A 16669-nucleotide genomic window follows, 5' to 3' on the forward strand; every position below is an offset into this window, starting at 1 on the left:
TAACCCCAAAGAATGCAAGAATTCTTGCACAAGATAACCCCAAATTTAGCCTCCGTACGACCGATTTCAGCCCAAATTCACCCATTGTACAGATTTAGGTAAGAAGGCCAAATTACGTGTGACTGGTTTGCCTTCCTCTTTATAATTTTGAATATTTTGAAGCGTATGGATTCAAAAAGGCATAAATTGCAGAGATGAAACAAGAAAAAGAAAAAGAAGTCAATTTTGAGAGCCAATGAATTTAATCAGTCAAAAAATGTACTTAAACCAAATGCCTTAGTATTTAAATATATGTCTCTGAATTCTTCCGGATTTTTTTAGATTCGAGGGGGAGGGGAAGCTTTGGTGGAAGAGGTGCTTTGAGTCTCCTTTCCGCATCCATTTCCGTATTTTTCTGCTTTATTTCCCACTCAAGATAATGTTGACTCACTATAGGTATTCCGTTCAGTTTAATGACATTTATGCTTGAGCCTGAGTTTTATTTCTCCCTCTTAAAATGTGTGTAACATGCACTTATTTTTCATGTCATCTAATTTTATTTCTTACGAAGAATGTGATTCACGTACTACACGCCTCGTATGCGTGGCGTGCTAGCGAGTCAAGGGCGTCACTCATTTCAAACGAGAGCCAATTTGACCATTAGGACAGGAAACTTTATTTTTAAGCCAATTAGGAGCCAATAAGTGTGGAGGGGCGGGAGCCAATTCGAAAACTTCCCTCTTCCTGGATGAGAGGCAAACTGCGACATCAATCCATATGAGACAGTGGTAATAAGGAACAAGGATGACGCTCAGTTGTGTGTTAGACCTACTAAAATTGCTTGGAACTCATTAGCAAATGCACTTTTCAATCATTTGCTTTCAATAAGATAAGAAAGTATTGACTATTTTACATATTTTATCGGAATCCGTCATGCAATCAAATATACGTAAGTAGGAAGTAGAATACTCGTTACCAGTAGGAGGAGGGAATACTTGACCGCCCCCGAATAAACCCTTTTCCTTCAAAAACTGAATTCTCAAGTTATTTGGCACACGACTGAGTTCAATTCGTTTCATACCGATAGCTCCTAAATCTTTTAAATACTCCCTGTTATTTCAGCCCCGACGACATTGCACAATTGCCAGGTGAGATACCCTTTAATCAAAAACATTCTTTCATAACCACTGAAGCCCTTTGCTGTATCAGGAGAGGGAATGAGACCTGCAAATTCTGGATATTTAATGATTTTAGGAAGTACGTAATTCATCGTATGACATTGAGGGTTAAAGTGTTGAACATCTAACTCTACCAGGTCGAATCTGAAATACTGAGGAAACATGAGAACTAATCTTTCGAACGTGATCATGTCAGGAAACGGTAGTAAGTCGTCATCAGGATCGATGTTATTAGGCAAGGAGAAATGGACGTCGTACTTCTTCATGAGGTCTCGCTTTGGAAAATCTTGATGATTCGTTCCGACGGACCCGATCAATAATTTGAGCTCATATTTGTACTGCTCAGGCGGAGTTTTAGTACGGAGAGCAGCTGCGATGAGTCGCTCCTCGAGGTGTTCCGGATCAAAGTTGTATTCATAAAACAAGGGGCGTCTCAAGGAAAGTAGCTGATCTATTGAGTGGTTTCTATATTCATCGAGGATGGATCCAGATGTAACGTTGGCTGCAATTACATCGTTGTGGTTGTGGCCTGTACGGAAAAAAAGACCAAGGATCAAATTAGGACGGCCTCCTGAGGCGTAGCGTGGTGGTTGTATATCACGGAAAAAAGCGTGAGGGGTTATCCCCTAAAATTGTGGTACTACCCCAATTTGTTGGATGGTATGGACATTTCTAATTAATTGCGGTAGTACCAAAACTCAAGTCAGGGTAGTACCACAACATTTGGGTTAGTTACCTAATTTATTGGGGTACTATACCATAATTAATTGGGGTGCTAACACAATTAATTGGAAATGTCCATATCATGCAGAAAACCTCGTGCTTTTTTTTCCGTGTAGCGCTTGCTCTATGATCAGGAGGTTCTGTGTTCGATTCCCGACCAGGTGACCCGAGTTTGATGGTCTCAAACAACGGTTATCTAGGGCTAGCTTGATTAGTGATGGAGGGGGGGGGGTACTAGGGATGCTATAGCGTAGGATTATCCCTCGTGTGATACTTGAAATGTAAAAAAAAAAAAAAAAATTGGCTAGCACAGGTATGACGAAGTATTTATCCAATATATTGTCACACTACTGTCAATCTTTTCAGGTATGACTTTATCTTGGAAAAAAGTATGAGTATCTCGAAGTTTTATTTTTCTCGTATGGAATATGGAATATTGTACACACGTTTTAAAAAAATAGTATTAAAATCAGTATTGAAGTAATAATTTTTTATTAATATTATTACTTAAAGTTTGAATAAACTTTAAAGTAAAAAAATATTTATAAAAAAGTCTGATACTATTGAAAAATATTATATTTATACTGCGGCCGTATTTTAACATGGTCATGCTGACTAAACTTTAAAAAAGTATAAACGGAATAGTGAATAAATAATGGTTTAATATCACCTATGTGTTCAACATTGGCACAACATTGAGCCGCTCGGCTCAAGTATTTTGCGCAGATTTTGACTCATCGTTGTATAAACATGCTTGTCATATCTATGATTGTAAGGCTCAATATCCAGCGCTTTAAAGCAAATTTTTTCCCCTGCAGAAAACCGAAGATTACGTTTTGCATGCTTTATACAGTGGTGACGATGATACTGATGGTGCATGAATCAAGAATTTCTCCTTACAAAAGCAGCGTGTTTGCAATTCAAGTTGTTATTATTAAGTAAGTGAAACTTAACGTGAGAAACAAAGGACGCAGTTTCATCTCAAATTAATTCAAAAGGTCACACAAATGTCTCCAAATTTTCTTTGGTCGTGTATATATAGCAAAAGAGATAACCAAGGGGCAATGACGACTCTTGAAAGTTGACAATATCGCTTTTCCTCCATTTTCAGGTGAAATTTCAGCAGTGGTTCCGGAAAAAACCACCACGCCACGCTACTAAAATCTGGCTCCGAAATCCGTGAATGTTCAAAAGTTACAACAGCTATATTGAATTCTAAGACTCATAAGTTCTAGCAGCATATCGACGGTATAAATCGGCAATCACAGAACTCGTTCGCGGTGTCTGAAAATCTCCGCCTCTATTATATTTGTTTAAAGGAGAACGAATTGACAACATTCCTTAAAGTTTTTCCAGAATTTCACGGCAAACCACGGCAGTTCTAAAGAATTGCCGTTGAGTAGTTTTCCGTTTAAAAAATAAAGTATGGCAGGAAGTCTGCGACGTCCGAGTTATGTGATTGCCGACTTGCATCGTCGATATGTTTGGAATTATAAAAACCAAACACGAGCTTATTTAGTTTATTAATAAAGGCTACATTTGATTCCAGTTCCTCTTATGGGATGCCTGGACGTGCGGGAGAGAGAGTTCATGGTGGGAGAGAGATATCTGCAACTACTGAGAGAGATCGCACGTGATTGGTCGCATCAAGTCATTTTGCTTAACCCTACTTTTTTCTAGGATCAAGTCGCAGGGTTTCAGAAATTACGTTACATATCTTTTTAAGTATCAAAACGAAGAAAAATGTCATAGCTAGAACTTATGACTCTTCGATTTTAACAGGAATTCCTATAATTTGCATATAAGCTCAAGGACTCACTATAAGCTGTACGAACTCTAATTACGTGGCCCTTAATATCAAAACACAGCAGAGGCGCCCCCTGCGTGGAGAAATTTTTTACTTCGCGGAGCTGTAGATAACCCTTAATGTATGCAAAACAATCGATCCTTGGTGAGACACTGCCTCATCTGATATTGGTATATTCCGAAATATCAACCAGGTAATACTCATTTATCAACCTGGTAAAATGAAAAATTCATAAAGTTTAAGAGAATTTTTTAGTATTTCAATTCAAACTGAATTTTTCTAAGAAGAAGAATAACATGCATGCTTGGATTCAGCAAGAAAGTAGCTTTAAATTAAGCAGCAGTAATTATTCATGATCCAAGAAAAAAATTTCCTGGCGTTAAAATGATCTTTCTTTTAACCAGTGAATGCATTGAAAGGACACTATCTTCATTTTCAGTCGATGTTCATTCATAAGTTTTATTTTTTGCTACAAAAAGAATATTCAGCCCTCTTTAATATGATTCTTTATGGCGCATTTATAACAAACTCATTGGAAATGATACGCTCCTAAGTAGTTTATAGCCATTCTTGTACATCTGAAGTAAACATGGGCGGAGCATGCTGACTCTAGGACGACAAAGCTTTATTTCTCTTAGCTATGAGTCATCTTGTTTGAGTGCGAGTGTCGTAATGTTCGCATTCTCCTTGCATATATTTTAATTGGAGTACTGAAGTGTTAAAATGACAAGATTTTTCAACTGGAAAGAGGAGTTTCGGAATATCACTCCGACTAACGAACTTCCAATATCGAGATTTGTGTACAGTAAAACTCGAATTTTTGGTGTTGATACGCATGGGCGTAGCTAGGGGGGGGGGGGGGCTGCCCCCCCCCCAGAAAAACGGGATCCTCCATTCCTCACCCCCTCCCCCGCTCTCTTCACCACGAGAGGTGGTCCCATGGCCCTCCCCAGAGAAATTTGCTAGCTACGCCCCTGTTGATACGTGCGGATTATAGAAATACTGAGATGATTTTTTCGCAGAGGAGTTGAAGCATTTAAACACAATTACATAATTAGTTTACATAAATTTCGTTTATTTTTCACTTTGAGTGCTGAAAATTGATGTGAAAATCAACAGAATGCTGCACTTAAACTAATTATGCTGCATGTCTCCGCTCATATTTTATTGTTTGAGCGGAAATAAATTCGATTGAAATTTTCTGTGGAATTTCTTCATGCACCCACTTAAACAAGGCAAAACAAAATTGCATGGGAAATGTTGATCGGTTTTCCATGAAGTAGATGAAACACAATTATAATTATTAAACTTTCCAAATGAGACACACACTTAACAGCTGTAGCCATCGATATGTTATCTAAAATTTACAACGGTTTACGGACAGTAGGTCTAAAAGAAAAAGGGCTACAAAAAAAAAGGCTACCTTTTTTGGTCTACAGTCAAAATGTCTGCATGAAAATGCCTATAAAATAGTGTCTATAGGAAAATATGTCTGCGGTATTAAAATGTCTTTGGTTTGACTGCCTACTCCAAAAATGTCAAAGTACGTATTTATGTCGTCTGGTAAGAATCTCATTTGAAAGTGTATCCCCAAAGACAGGACGAGGCTGTGGATGCTGCAGAAGCTGATGCGTAAAAATTGTGAGTCCTATTTCGCGAATAATTGACCCTATAAATATCATGTGTATTTTATATATATTTTATTTATTTTTTTATTTTAGAAATATATTTTATATATTTTCAGTGGCCAACATAAATATTTTGACATTTTCTAAGTGGGCAAACAAACCGTAGACATTTTAATAGCGTAGACATATTAATCTGTAGACATAATTTCAGTAGGCAATTTAATGTAGACGTTTTGACTGTAGACTAAAAAAGGTAGCCCTTTTTTCTGTAGACGTACTGTCTGCATACCTTTACAACGATGAAATCTTTTTCCTCGGCTTAAAACGCCGAATAAAACTTACAATGTGATTTTTTTGGAGGAGAGGGGGGCTGCATACAAATTCAGTCATAGGGCAAGAAATCTTGGAGTGATTCAGTACAAGAATCCAGCAATTCGGTTGTGTTTTTCAGCGAGTGTCAGCTAAACCAGACACATGAAAAGACTCTATTCAAAGACGCTTTCATTGAAAAGAGCAGCGGCAAGGCGTGAATGATAGATTTGATAGTTCCCCGTTTGAAGCTATGGTAAAGAATCGATTACTAAGGTGTTCGCTGCGAACACCCTGATAATCGATCTTTTTTCATAGGTTTAAATGGCATAGCAATCGATATATCGCAATTCACGCCACGCCACTGGAGAAGAGGTGGGCTGAGGTACCTCATACTCATCCGTTTTATTATTTCACTACGCTGGGTTAGTATTAGTTCATCGCCTACCTGACATAAGGGCGTAACTATACTCTGCAATGAACCCTGTCCCCCGTAAAATTCAATGATTTTCCAGGCTCATCTCAATGTGTGGTTAAGCCCTTGTGTCAGCCAAGCGACGAGTTGATGACGATCACCCTTCTCTAGACATTGACCAGGAATAGTCGCAATTCCGCAAGTCAGCAACACTTTTTTTCCTCCATTTGAGACCAATAGCTTGTGCCACACTTTCTAAATACTCCATCAAAATGTCAAGGTCAAGTGCTGTGATTGGTCCAAGTCATCGAACAAACCAATCACAACACCTGACCTTGATATTTTGATGGCAAGCTTTGATAGTGTGACACAGGCAATTAAAAATGTCAATTTTAGGTGAGACAAACTGCCTCAACAAGAATCGATGCTTTTACGCACATCTCAATAGCCTGTATCACGCTGTCAAAGCTAACCATCAAAATATCAAGGTCAGGAGTTGTTATTGGCTTATTCGATGACTTGGACCAATCTCAGCACTTGAACTTGACCTTTCAATGGAGTATTTTGGTAGTGTCACACAGGCTTAAGGAGGAAAAACAGTGTTGGTAACTTTCAAGAATCGTCACTAAAGAGAATAAAAAAAACCACCTTAACACACATATCCCTATCACAATATTACGCGCGTAGGACACTAATGGCTTATCAAAAATTTCCAAATTTAACCCATAAAGGAGAAATGATCGTTTTCTTTTTTGACAGTTTTAAACTTCCCGCTTGACAAAAAGCGAAGTGTACTTTTATCAAAGCGGCAATCAAAGTAAATTCAATGTTCTTTGTACTGCAGACCAATTTTCTGGGTGTGCTGAATTTTCCTTAACAAGTTGAAAGATACCGCGCACTAGAGTAAGACATCCATTTTCGTTACGTGAAAGATTCATTGAATGATCCTTTTAATTTCAGTGACCAATTTAAGCTCCGCTGATGGTTTTTCGTTTTTCGCGGCAATTTCGAACTCACTTACTACTTTGTGAACTGTATATATTAATTTCACATTCGGGTTATTTCTCAGAGGCGATATGTAAACTATGTATCGTTTATATATTACAAAACAATATGTAAAATATGTAAACTATAAACGTTAATATATTATTCCTTAAATTGGACTTTTCCAGAGTGTTTGAATTATCATGCATGAAATTTCGATTAAGAAATATATCCTGAGGTTCTTTAATTCTTATACTCTAGTTGGGATAGGCTTGAGTGCTTACAGTATAGATGTCGCGGCCTATCGTGGCTTTATTTACGATGCGGATTTTAATAAATCACTACATCATCTTGTAATCGCCAAATTCAATTTTTTCACCACTTTCATCAAACGACGGTAGAAACAAATCGAAAGCTGAATCTATCTGGGGCATCTTGTTAAAATCAGAAAGTTCGCGTGTTTTCTTCAAAAACTGAATTCTCAAGGCATCTGGTAATCGGCTTATTTGCATTCGTCTTAGTCCGATAGCAACAGTTTTCCTAATTTCATCCACCGCCACTTCAGCTTCTTCGATGTCACAAATTTGCCAGGTAAAATACGCCTTGATCAGCTTCTTCCACGCGGTTTTTTCGAGGCTCCCGCTAGAGGTGGGTATGAGACCTGCAAACTCCGGATGCTTGATGATTCCGGGAAGCTTTTCGTACAAAAATTGACAATTCTTGTTGAAATCTGAACCGGTAAGCTTTCCCATTTCATTTTTTCGCACCAGTTTCACCAAATCAAATCTGAAGTATTGAGGGAACATGAGCGCTACTCTACCAAGAGTAATCGTATTCGGGAATTGCATTCCTTCACTGGGATTGACAACTGCAGGGAAGGAGTCTGAAATATTGAATTTATTTTGGAGACGTGCTATCTCCAGAGATGGCGATGATGAAAAACCAGCCCCTACAGACCCGACGAGCAGTCTTAATTCGTCCCGGAATTGTTTAGGAGAAGTGTTAGTAACGACAGCAACATTCTTGAGTCGATTTTTGAGAAAGTCCTCATCGAAGTTGAATTCGTAGAACCGGGGGTCTCTTAGTGCGAGTAGCTGATCTATGTTGTAGTTTTCATAATAATCAAGGTCATCCACACTGTCATAGTAGTAGTCGTCTGCGTGCACAGAAATATGAAACAATAGATTAAACTATTTTCAATTAAGGATAGTTTCTGCCATTTTCCCAAGATGATACACGGGTTTTTTGGCGCATATACGTGGCATACCACCTATGCGATCATCTCGACCCCCTATATACTCGATACAGCGCATCGATGGCAAGAGTTGCTTACCGAAGAATCATTGGTGGCCTCGCTCTGAATCTTTGAAAGTTTGTAGACTAGTTACTGATGCTTCAATCTTTTAGGTTGATTGATTTTCGTAATTTTTTCTTATCATAAATAATAGCGACGAACGGACTCCGTTATTCAGTTTCTTTTTAATAATTATAAAACCGTGCCGGGCTAATTTAAAAATATTCAGCAGTTCAGCTACCCTCAAATGTGGATATCAATCCTCCGTTTTATTTTATCGCCGCCTCAGAAGATCTGTATTCTGTCGTATTTACTTGAGTTTACTGTTGGTTTTTTTTTTTTTTTTGGGGGGGGGGGGAGGGTATTTTTCACTTCGATTATTCTCAGTTTTTGTAAGGCTATTGTGGACGTTGGTCATTTTGGGGCTCTATTCTCCATCAACAGGTCCTGGTTGAGCGTAAAAAATTTGGAATTTCAATCACGATCATAAACTGACATCTCGTAGAAAAACACGACGAATGAGAATCGCCTAGAATCGATTATTTTACATGCGTTTAAATGGAGGAAACACAGGATTGCCAACTTTCAAGAATCACCACGAAAGTGTGGTTGCGCCAGCCAGGAGTACAATTAAAGTTATCATAGTTTTTTCCCATGATCGTAATGACAGCATTTAAGTAATACGTTAAGTGCTGAGACAAGTACGAATTGTTAGTGCAATGTTTCACTGAGAGAAAGTATGGCAATTTTTACCAGAAGTATGGTAAACTCTACTTGATTTTTCACAAGATGCTACTCCAGGGTAAAGTTCACTAGACGTCCGGTGGCATTTACTGTACTTTTGGTGATAAGCACTACTAGAGGTAAGGTCTTTGCGACTATATATAGATCCCGTTGATGATTACCATTTTCATATCACTGTCGCTTAAACCATACTTTTTTCCTCAGTGTGTAATGGTATGTTTAAAAATGTTTCGTTTTAAATTTAACTATGTTGGTCCCAAGCACTAACACAAACTAATGAATTTCAACTTGATTATACTTACTATCATCCGCAGATACTGCAGAAAAAACCGATAAGATGATAAGGCCGGTCAAGGTCCAACCCAAATACGACCACGTGCGAAGGTAGCCTATGCATCTTTTGGCCGTTCCTGCCATGATCGAGACTCGAAGTCAGCGTCACCGAGCTTTAAATTGCAATATAAAATATATTTTTATCAAAGTTTGATAAAAAGCCTTGACATGTTGAATAATACAGAAAATAGGATAATATAATTAAATAACTTAGGAACAAGGAGAAAATTATATTCCTGATTTAACAATTTTGCAGTTTAAAAAAGTGTCCGACATGTTTCAATGTAGATTTACAATAAAAAAATGCTGATTTGAGGAGCTTGGAGGACAAGGCGCATAAGTGCAGTTTTTGCAATTTCGAAAAATACGTGTTTGACGTTTCGCAATCAAATGGATCCTTATGGTGAAAAAAAGTTCAAACTGACTTTTCGATGCTATAAATTGGACTTTGAAAGCGAATATTTCACAGAGTATGAATTATGGCTGGTTTTACTTGAAATCAGTAATATATACATTTTTTCGAAAACTACACTCATGTGCCGTCCCTCCAAGCCCCTTATTTAACCATCCCCGTGGTTGAATTAGCTTTTCCACTATATTGTAAGATGTACATTTGATACATGTTGGACATATGTTTTAAAAATTTAATTGTTAAATCAGCAATCCATATTTTTCCGTGAACTAGGTACGATTTCAGGCTCGGTTTTGAAACAACGCGTGTGCCGTGATTTTCTCTAATGCACAAAAGTGCTTTTATATTGTAGTTTCTAATGGCAGAATTTTGTTCATTTATACAAGTGCAATAGACAAGTGCAATCGCCTGCAAAAATCAGTCCACCAAAATTACGCCTAAACGAGCAACCTATTTTCTCTCTAAGAAAGAGTAGAGTATACTAGGGGGCTATGCCCCCTGGCCGCTACGCGGCCCAACCCCCAGAGGGTGTTTCGCGCTCCCTTAGCCCCGCGTCGACAAAAGAATGACAAAAAAAAAACGTTAAAAGATTATCATACCCGACTCTCATTTGTCCCATCTCCCTCTGCCCGGGAGCGATTGGACCAAAAAGAATCGAATGAAAAAATCAGTAATTATTTCAAACTTCACGCCAAGACTAAAACGAAACGAAATAGAGCGTTTCGTCGCTTTTGGATAGTCTGTATAGTAGCAAAGGAGCATACCTTTGATTCTTTTACCCTACTAATAGCTCAAGATTCAACATTTCCCGCTCAGTTCAAATTTTGTCCCTCTCCTTAAGCTCTCTGGTCTACTATTATATAAAAACACTTGGGTTCTGTTTTCAAAATTTGATTAGAGCGGGCTTGTCTTGGGACTATTACCTGTCAATAACGGCAAAATCTTGTAAATCGGCCCAGTAGAACGCTCAAACAAACTATACAAAAAATAAAAATGTACATTGTTCAAACGGGAGAATTCGCAACTTTACCACGTAATATAAAAAAAAACCTGGGACATATTTTGAAAAACTGAATAAAGCGGGCTAGTCTAGAGACAATTGCCCGTCGATAGCCGCAAAAATCATGAAAATCGGCCCGATAGAACGCTGGAACTAAGCGTTACCAGTTACGCAAAATTAGGAGGTCTCGGAGCTTATAGTATAGATTGCATGCCTAAATAAGAAAAATTAAAAGAAAAAACTAAGAATTTTCCTGACTCTGAGCGTTTTCCCTGACTATTCCCTGATTTTCCAGGTTGTTTTCAAATTCCCTGGGGGAGTTCAAATGGGGGAATTCGCAACTGTATCACGTAATCTAAAAAAAAATGGGTCATATTTTCATAATCTAAATAAAGCGCACTCATCTAGAGACAATTGCTTGTTGATAGCCGCGATAATCATGAAAGTCGGCCCGGTGGAACGTTGGAACTAAGCGTCGCCAGATATGCAAATTTAAGAGGTCTCGGAGCTTATAGTATAGAAAGTAGCTATAAAGTATTGAGCGTTAGTCTGGATCAAGTTAAGAGACATTAGGTGTCACTTCTCAGGATCAAAATGAGATTTTTTCATAGCTCAATACTTTTCCAGCACCGGTCCGCATTATAATTTTAGCCCCCCCTCCCCCAAAGTTTGAAGAGGATACAGAGAGAAATGCATCGTCGGTCTTGCAATAGGTCCCTACCCAACTTTCTATATAGAGAGTTTCAATACAAAAGTTTGGTTGATACGGAAAGTAAAACACAAAATAACACTAGCCTTTGGTTAACAATTTCAAGAGAAAATGCCAGCTAGCTTTTCTGAAGATTGGACTACGTGCAAAACGGGCCATTTGGGGCTCGGGGCGGATACCTTTGAGACTTGCCCTATTCATTCACCTAACAATGCCCCATCTTTTCCCAAAGTTCCAAGCCCCCCAAAAATTTTGGGGAGACGCGGCGGGGGGTCAAAGTTAAAAACCGGCAAAATTTTCGCGAATTTATTACTCGAAAACCAAGAAGTTTTCGAAAACGCGGTTTAAACGAGCGTGTTCAGCGTGACGAGAGCTTTCAGAAAATGTATAACATCATAGGGTTTTGTCAACTTCAGCTCGAGTTATCGCCTCCGAAGCGCCGGAACGCTCAAAAAAGACCCCTTATTTTTTCACGTTTGGGCCGATTTAAAAAAAAGCCATTTTTTTATTTTGATGAAAAACTGATATGTTGTTCCTGACTCTCTGTAGCCCCTCTGGCTCTTTACCGCATGCTGGGGAAATGTTTTGGTCGCGAGTTATAAGAGCGGAAAGCAGCGAAGGTCGGGAAAATCGGCTATTTTAAACTGCGCGCGGCGACGGATCAGGAGACATGCGGCAACAATGCGAGGTCGGCAGAGGAGTGTGATTCGCCGAACTGAGTGGGAGGGGACGTTTTCCCTCCGATCAACGCCGCGCGCGCAGTTTAAAATAGCCGATTTTCCCGACCTTCGCTGCTTTCCGCTCTTATAACTCGCGACCAAAACATTTCCCCAGCATGCGGTAAAGAGCCAGAGGGGCTACAGAGAGTCAGGAACAACATATCAGTTTTTCATCAAAATAAAAAAATGGCTTTTTTTTAAATCGGCCCAAACGTGAAAAAATAAGGGGTCTTTTTTGAGCGTTCCGGCGCTTCGGAGGCGATAACTCGAGCTGAAGTTGACAAAACCCTATGATGTTATACATTTTCTGAAAGCTCTCGTCACGCTGAACACGCTCGTTTAAACCGCGTTTTCGAAAACTTCTTGGTTTTCGAGTAATAAATTCGCGAAAATTTTGCCGGTTTTTAACTTTGACCCCCCGCCGCGTCTCCCCAAAATTTTTGGGGGGCTTGGAACTTTGGGAAAAGATGGGGCATTGTTAGGTGAATGAATAGGGCAAGTCTCAAAGGTATCCGCCCCGAGCCTCAAATGGCCCGTTTTGCACGTAGTCCTTTACTAAAAAAAAAACGAGTGGTGAATGTTAGCGATTCAATCGAAGGAATGCATTTTTCCAGTCCCTCCATTGCTCTCTGCGCAAATTCACCGCAAACTGTACCAAAATCAACACAAAATTTGTGTTGGTTTGTGTTTCACTTCCTATATTAACCAAAAGTAGCAGAGGAACACAAATACGTTTATCAGTGCAGTCGAAGTTACAAAGTCAATTGCATGGAAACAATTCGTTTGGTACCGATAAAAATCAATGCTCCGTGACCAAAATTATTGTTCTCACGAGAGTAACATTGTAACTACGATTAGAAAACTCGGTAGTACTTGGAATCCACTTACAGCATATAAACAGTAACAATTGTTTCCCGACTGTGAATAACCGATTTTTTTCATTGTGGAAACTTTCATGGATAGAAAAGGTGGATATCGTAACTAGGGAAAAATTTCTTATTTTTTAAAACAAGAATGGAGATGTTGCATGAGTGAGGAATTTGCGATTTGACTGTTGATTCTTACGTAAAAGTTCGCGAGAAAAACGATGGTGCCACTGGTTTTCTCTGAAATCAACTCCCAATTTAAGCTCAGAAAAAGCTCTCAAGTTGAGGCCAAAATGGAGGGGATATCCCACGCTATCCTGAGAGTCTACATCTACATCAAGACAAACTCTCCATGCAAGGATAGGGAGCAAATACATTGACAGGGCTGCCACTTTATTTGGGGACTCCAAAACTGAAAACACGGCAACCCTGCTATTGTACTTGCTCTCTATCTTTGCATGGAGAGTTCGTCTTGATGTAGAGGTGGACTCTCAGGATAGCTTGGGATATCCCCTCCATTTTGGCCTCAATTTGCTTTTGAGCTTCGAAGATGATTTCAGAAAAAACCAGTAGCACCATCGTTTTTCTCGCGAACTTTTACATAAGAATCAACAGTCAAATTGCAAATTCCTCACACATGCAACATCTCCATTATGGCCGGTTTTTTGTGGCGTACAAGTGGCAACACCCGATGGCGCTTGTTAAATGTTGGATTTCCACACTTCTACCGGCTGAAGAGCTCAATTTTACATACTCTAGTTGGCTTAGAGAATTGAAAAGTTTAAAATTTATTTTTTAAATTTTTTAAAAATTTAATTATCTCAATCACACTTACCAAGAGAATTATTAGAGGATGTGTAATATTTCCAAAAATTCCAATGAATACGGATGGGCGGAGGTTTCGAACTGGGACGAGGTGAATAGGTATCGCTGTATCACTGTATCACTGAGTGATAAGTTCGTTTAGTGTGCCGGAGTCGGAGGGGAGTAAACTCTGTTAAATCTTCGCGTCTCTGATGTATCCGTAGCTTAATTTTTATGTGAGCTCTGAAAATCATGGAGCTAGATAGGCAACAGGGCGCATGCCTAATTAGTGTTTGCGCCCTCAAGTTTCTGGAGCGACGATACGTCCCCTCTCTGTCATTCTCTCTCTCTCTAACATCCGACTGGAGAGAGAAAACCCCGAACGTATACAAAAAAGAAAAAGATAAAAATGAAAAGGGCAAAGCGAACATGAGGTGAAGTGAGGGGAAATACTGATAATGTAAAGGTTATCGAAAATCATGTATCATTTGTTTGGGTGGCATTTGTTTTGACCTGCGTTATTTCATACCTAATTTATCAGAGTCAAGAAAGCCGCTTATCAAAGTTCTCTCTCATCAGCGATACGGTACAACATGGATAGCTTCGGAGGTAACCGTAACATTGTTTATTCCGTGTCGATAAAATGACCCGGAGGTTAAGCAAAAGTAGCAAGCTTTAACCTCAGTGATAGCTTCATCAAATAACTACCTCGTGAATATACTCACATCGTTTCTATGCTAAATCGAATGCTTACGTTGTTCCAAAAATAATGAGATTCATATTCGTGCGAGGGAAGATATGAAGCCAACGAGTTCAACATTTACACTCATCTTGAAAAGTAACTCATTAGTTTTCAAACAAGCTCTCGTGTAGCTTATTATGCTCTTGATCACGCAGTAACTTCTGGTCTGTTGAAAATTGATTGCTGTGGAGCACCCTCAACTATTTTTACAAACGTTTTTCCAAGAAAAAAAAACCAACTTCAGAGCCAGATTCAAAATTAAAGGATGTGTCCCATTAAAGAGGGTGTTTTGGCCCTAACTTTGGTCGAAAATTGAAACAGCTAAGAATAATTTCATGTATGGTCAAATTGACTCCTAAACATCTATCCTGTGAGAACTTGTCCTTATTTGAGGTGTTTTTCAAAGGATTTTGCATGATTTACCAGCGAAAAGTAATGAAGTTTCGCAGTTTTCTCGAATAATTGCTCATTTTCGGTCCTAAAGTAGATTGTTTATGTATCCATGAGCACAAGCGACTACCACTTTCTCCTTTAAATATGTTGTAATGGGTGTACTAAAGATTAACATATTCGAATATGAAAGTGGTAGTCGCTCATGCTCATGCATACATAAACAATCTAATTTAGGACCGAAAATGAGCAATTATACGAGAAAACTGCAAAACTTCACTACTTTGTGCTGGTAAATCAGGCAAAAACCTTTCAGAAACACCTCAAATAAAGACAAGTTCTTACAGGGTGGATGATTAAGAGTCGATTTGACCATACATGACGTTATTCTAAGCTGTTTCAATTTTCGACCAAAGTTAGGGCCAAAATACTCTAGTTAATGGGACACATCCTTTTACAAAACTTCACGAGTAGATTTCTTCATAAGGGATGGAAACAGGAGACTTTTCAATGAATGATTCAGGTGCCCCCTGCCTTTGAGAGTACTTGAAAACCGAAAGTCACATGTCGTTTAAAAAGTTTGTTGCCGTTTTGCTTTCAAGTCCCCGACTGAGCTTTGAAACAATCCTATGGAGATGATACAATTCAACAACAGAAATAAGTCGGTAAATAAGTGCACGTAGCAACGTATGTTCATTTGCCTACGCCACTTTTTGGAGGCGCTTTTCCCATTTGTCGCTTTCTCGCTTAGTAATTTCTGACGCAAGTTGATGTTGATGTTCTAACTAAGTCAGAGCATTACTTTTGACCGATAAAAAGAGATTTCATTATGCTTTGACCGATTTTTTCTTTCTTTATTTCTTTCTTTTCAACATGTGTCCTGTACATGTTCATTATTTAAGAAAACAATTCGGGGAAATTCAAAAGAGTTTCGAGGGGAATAAGAAGAGCGGATTAAAACAAATAAATACACATAATAAAAAAACACTATTTAGAATTATTCTTGTTTTTCATCGTGTTTTCGCAGATTATAATAATCCGCCCCGTCCTAAAGTTGCTCGTCAAATCTAGCTGGGAACTCTAGATAATACGTACATTGCATCTCAAGAATGGCATTTGAGGAATTGACGAGACGAAATACGAGACAAGATTAGAAATTTAAGTTCGAGCAATTTTTTTTTTTTTTGTGTAGCTTAAATTGTCAACCCCCGTGCCCCTCCTCCCTCTCCTTGTTGGGCCCATGCTAACTGAAACAAAAATAACAAATTCTAATAATAAATTCAATCAATGATAGTGTTAGTAACAAACAAAATTTTGATTGGAGTTCAAAGGAATCACCTCTTCAACCATTTTTGCAATCTAGTTTTTTGCAAATCTGATACATGCATGCGAGGATGCAAATCTGCGCCACGCGCGACTGACCCACAACTTCGCGGAATTCTGACGTGCCAAGGGAAAATGGACGCATTTCTGTGAAACGGAATTATGTACATTACGACGTGAGCCCTGGTATACATGTTTCCTTATGGGCCTCAGGGCTCATGTCTTAATGCACATAGCTCCGTTTGATAGAAATACGTCCAAATGTTGTATGAGCATTCGGACGAAGCCAACTTCTCCTGACGAAATATTT

At 38.8% G+C, this 16669-nt stretch overlaps 1 protein-coding gene across 2 annotated transcripts; it reads right to left on the reverse strand.

Annotated features, from left to right (window-relative positions):
* Positions 1–219: 219 nt before the first annotated feature.
* Positions 220–14043, reverse strand: LOC109034639 (uncharacterized). Of its 2 annotated transcripts, none has more exons than XM_019047889.2 (3): positions 13936–14043; positions 9364–9507; positions 220–1686 (listed from the first exon to the last, which is right to left on the reverse strand). In XM_019047889.2, exons 2-3 carry the CDS (start codon positions 9476–9478, stop codon positions 1079–1081), a joined length of 723 nt encoding a protein of 240 aa, XP_018903434.2. In that variant the 5' UTR covers positions 9479–9507; positions 13936–14043; the 3' UTR covers positions 220–1078. The 2 variants fall into 2 exon arrangements, with proteins under 2 accessions (XP_018903434.2, XP_018903443.2); XM_019047898.2 differs by lacking the exon at positions 220–1686 and adding an exon at positions 5569–8179.
* Positions 14044–16669: the final 2626 nt, after the last annotated feature.

The sequence above is a fragment of the Bemisia tabaci genome, chromosome 6 (assembly GCF_918797505.1).
Source record: "Bemisia tabaci chromosome 6, PGI_BMITA_v3".
In the NCBI taxonomy this organism is placed as follows: domain Eukaryota; kingdom Metazoa; phylum Arthropoda; class Insecta; order Hemiptera; family Aleyrodidae; genus Bemisia; species Bemisia tabaci.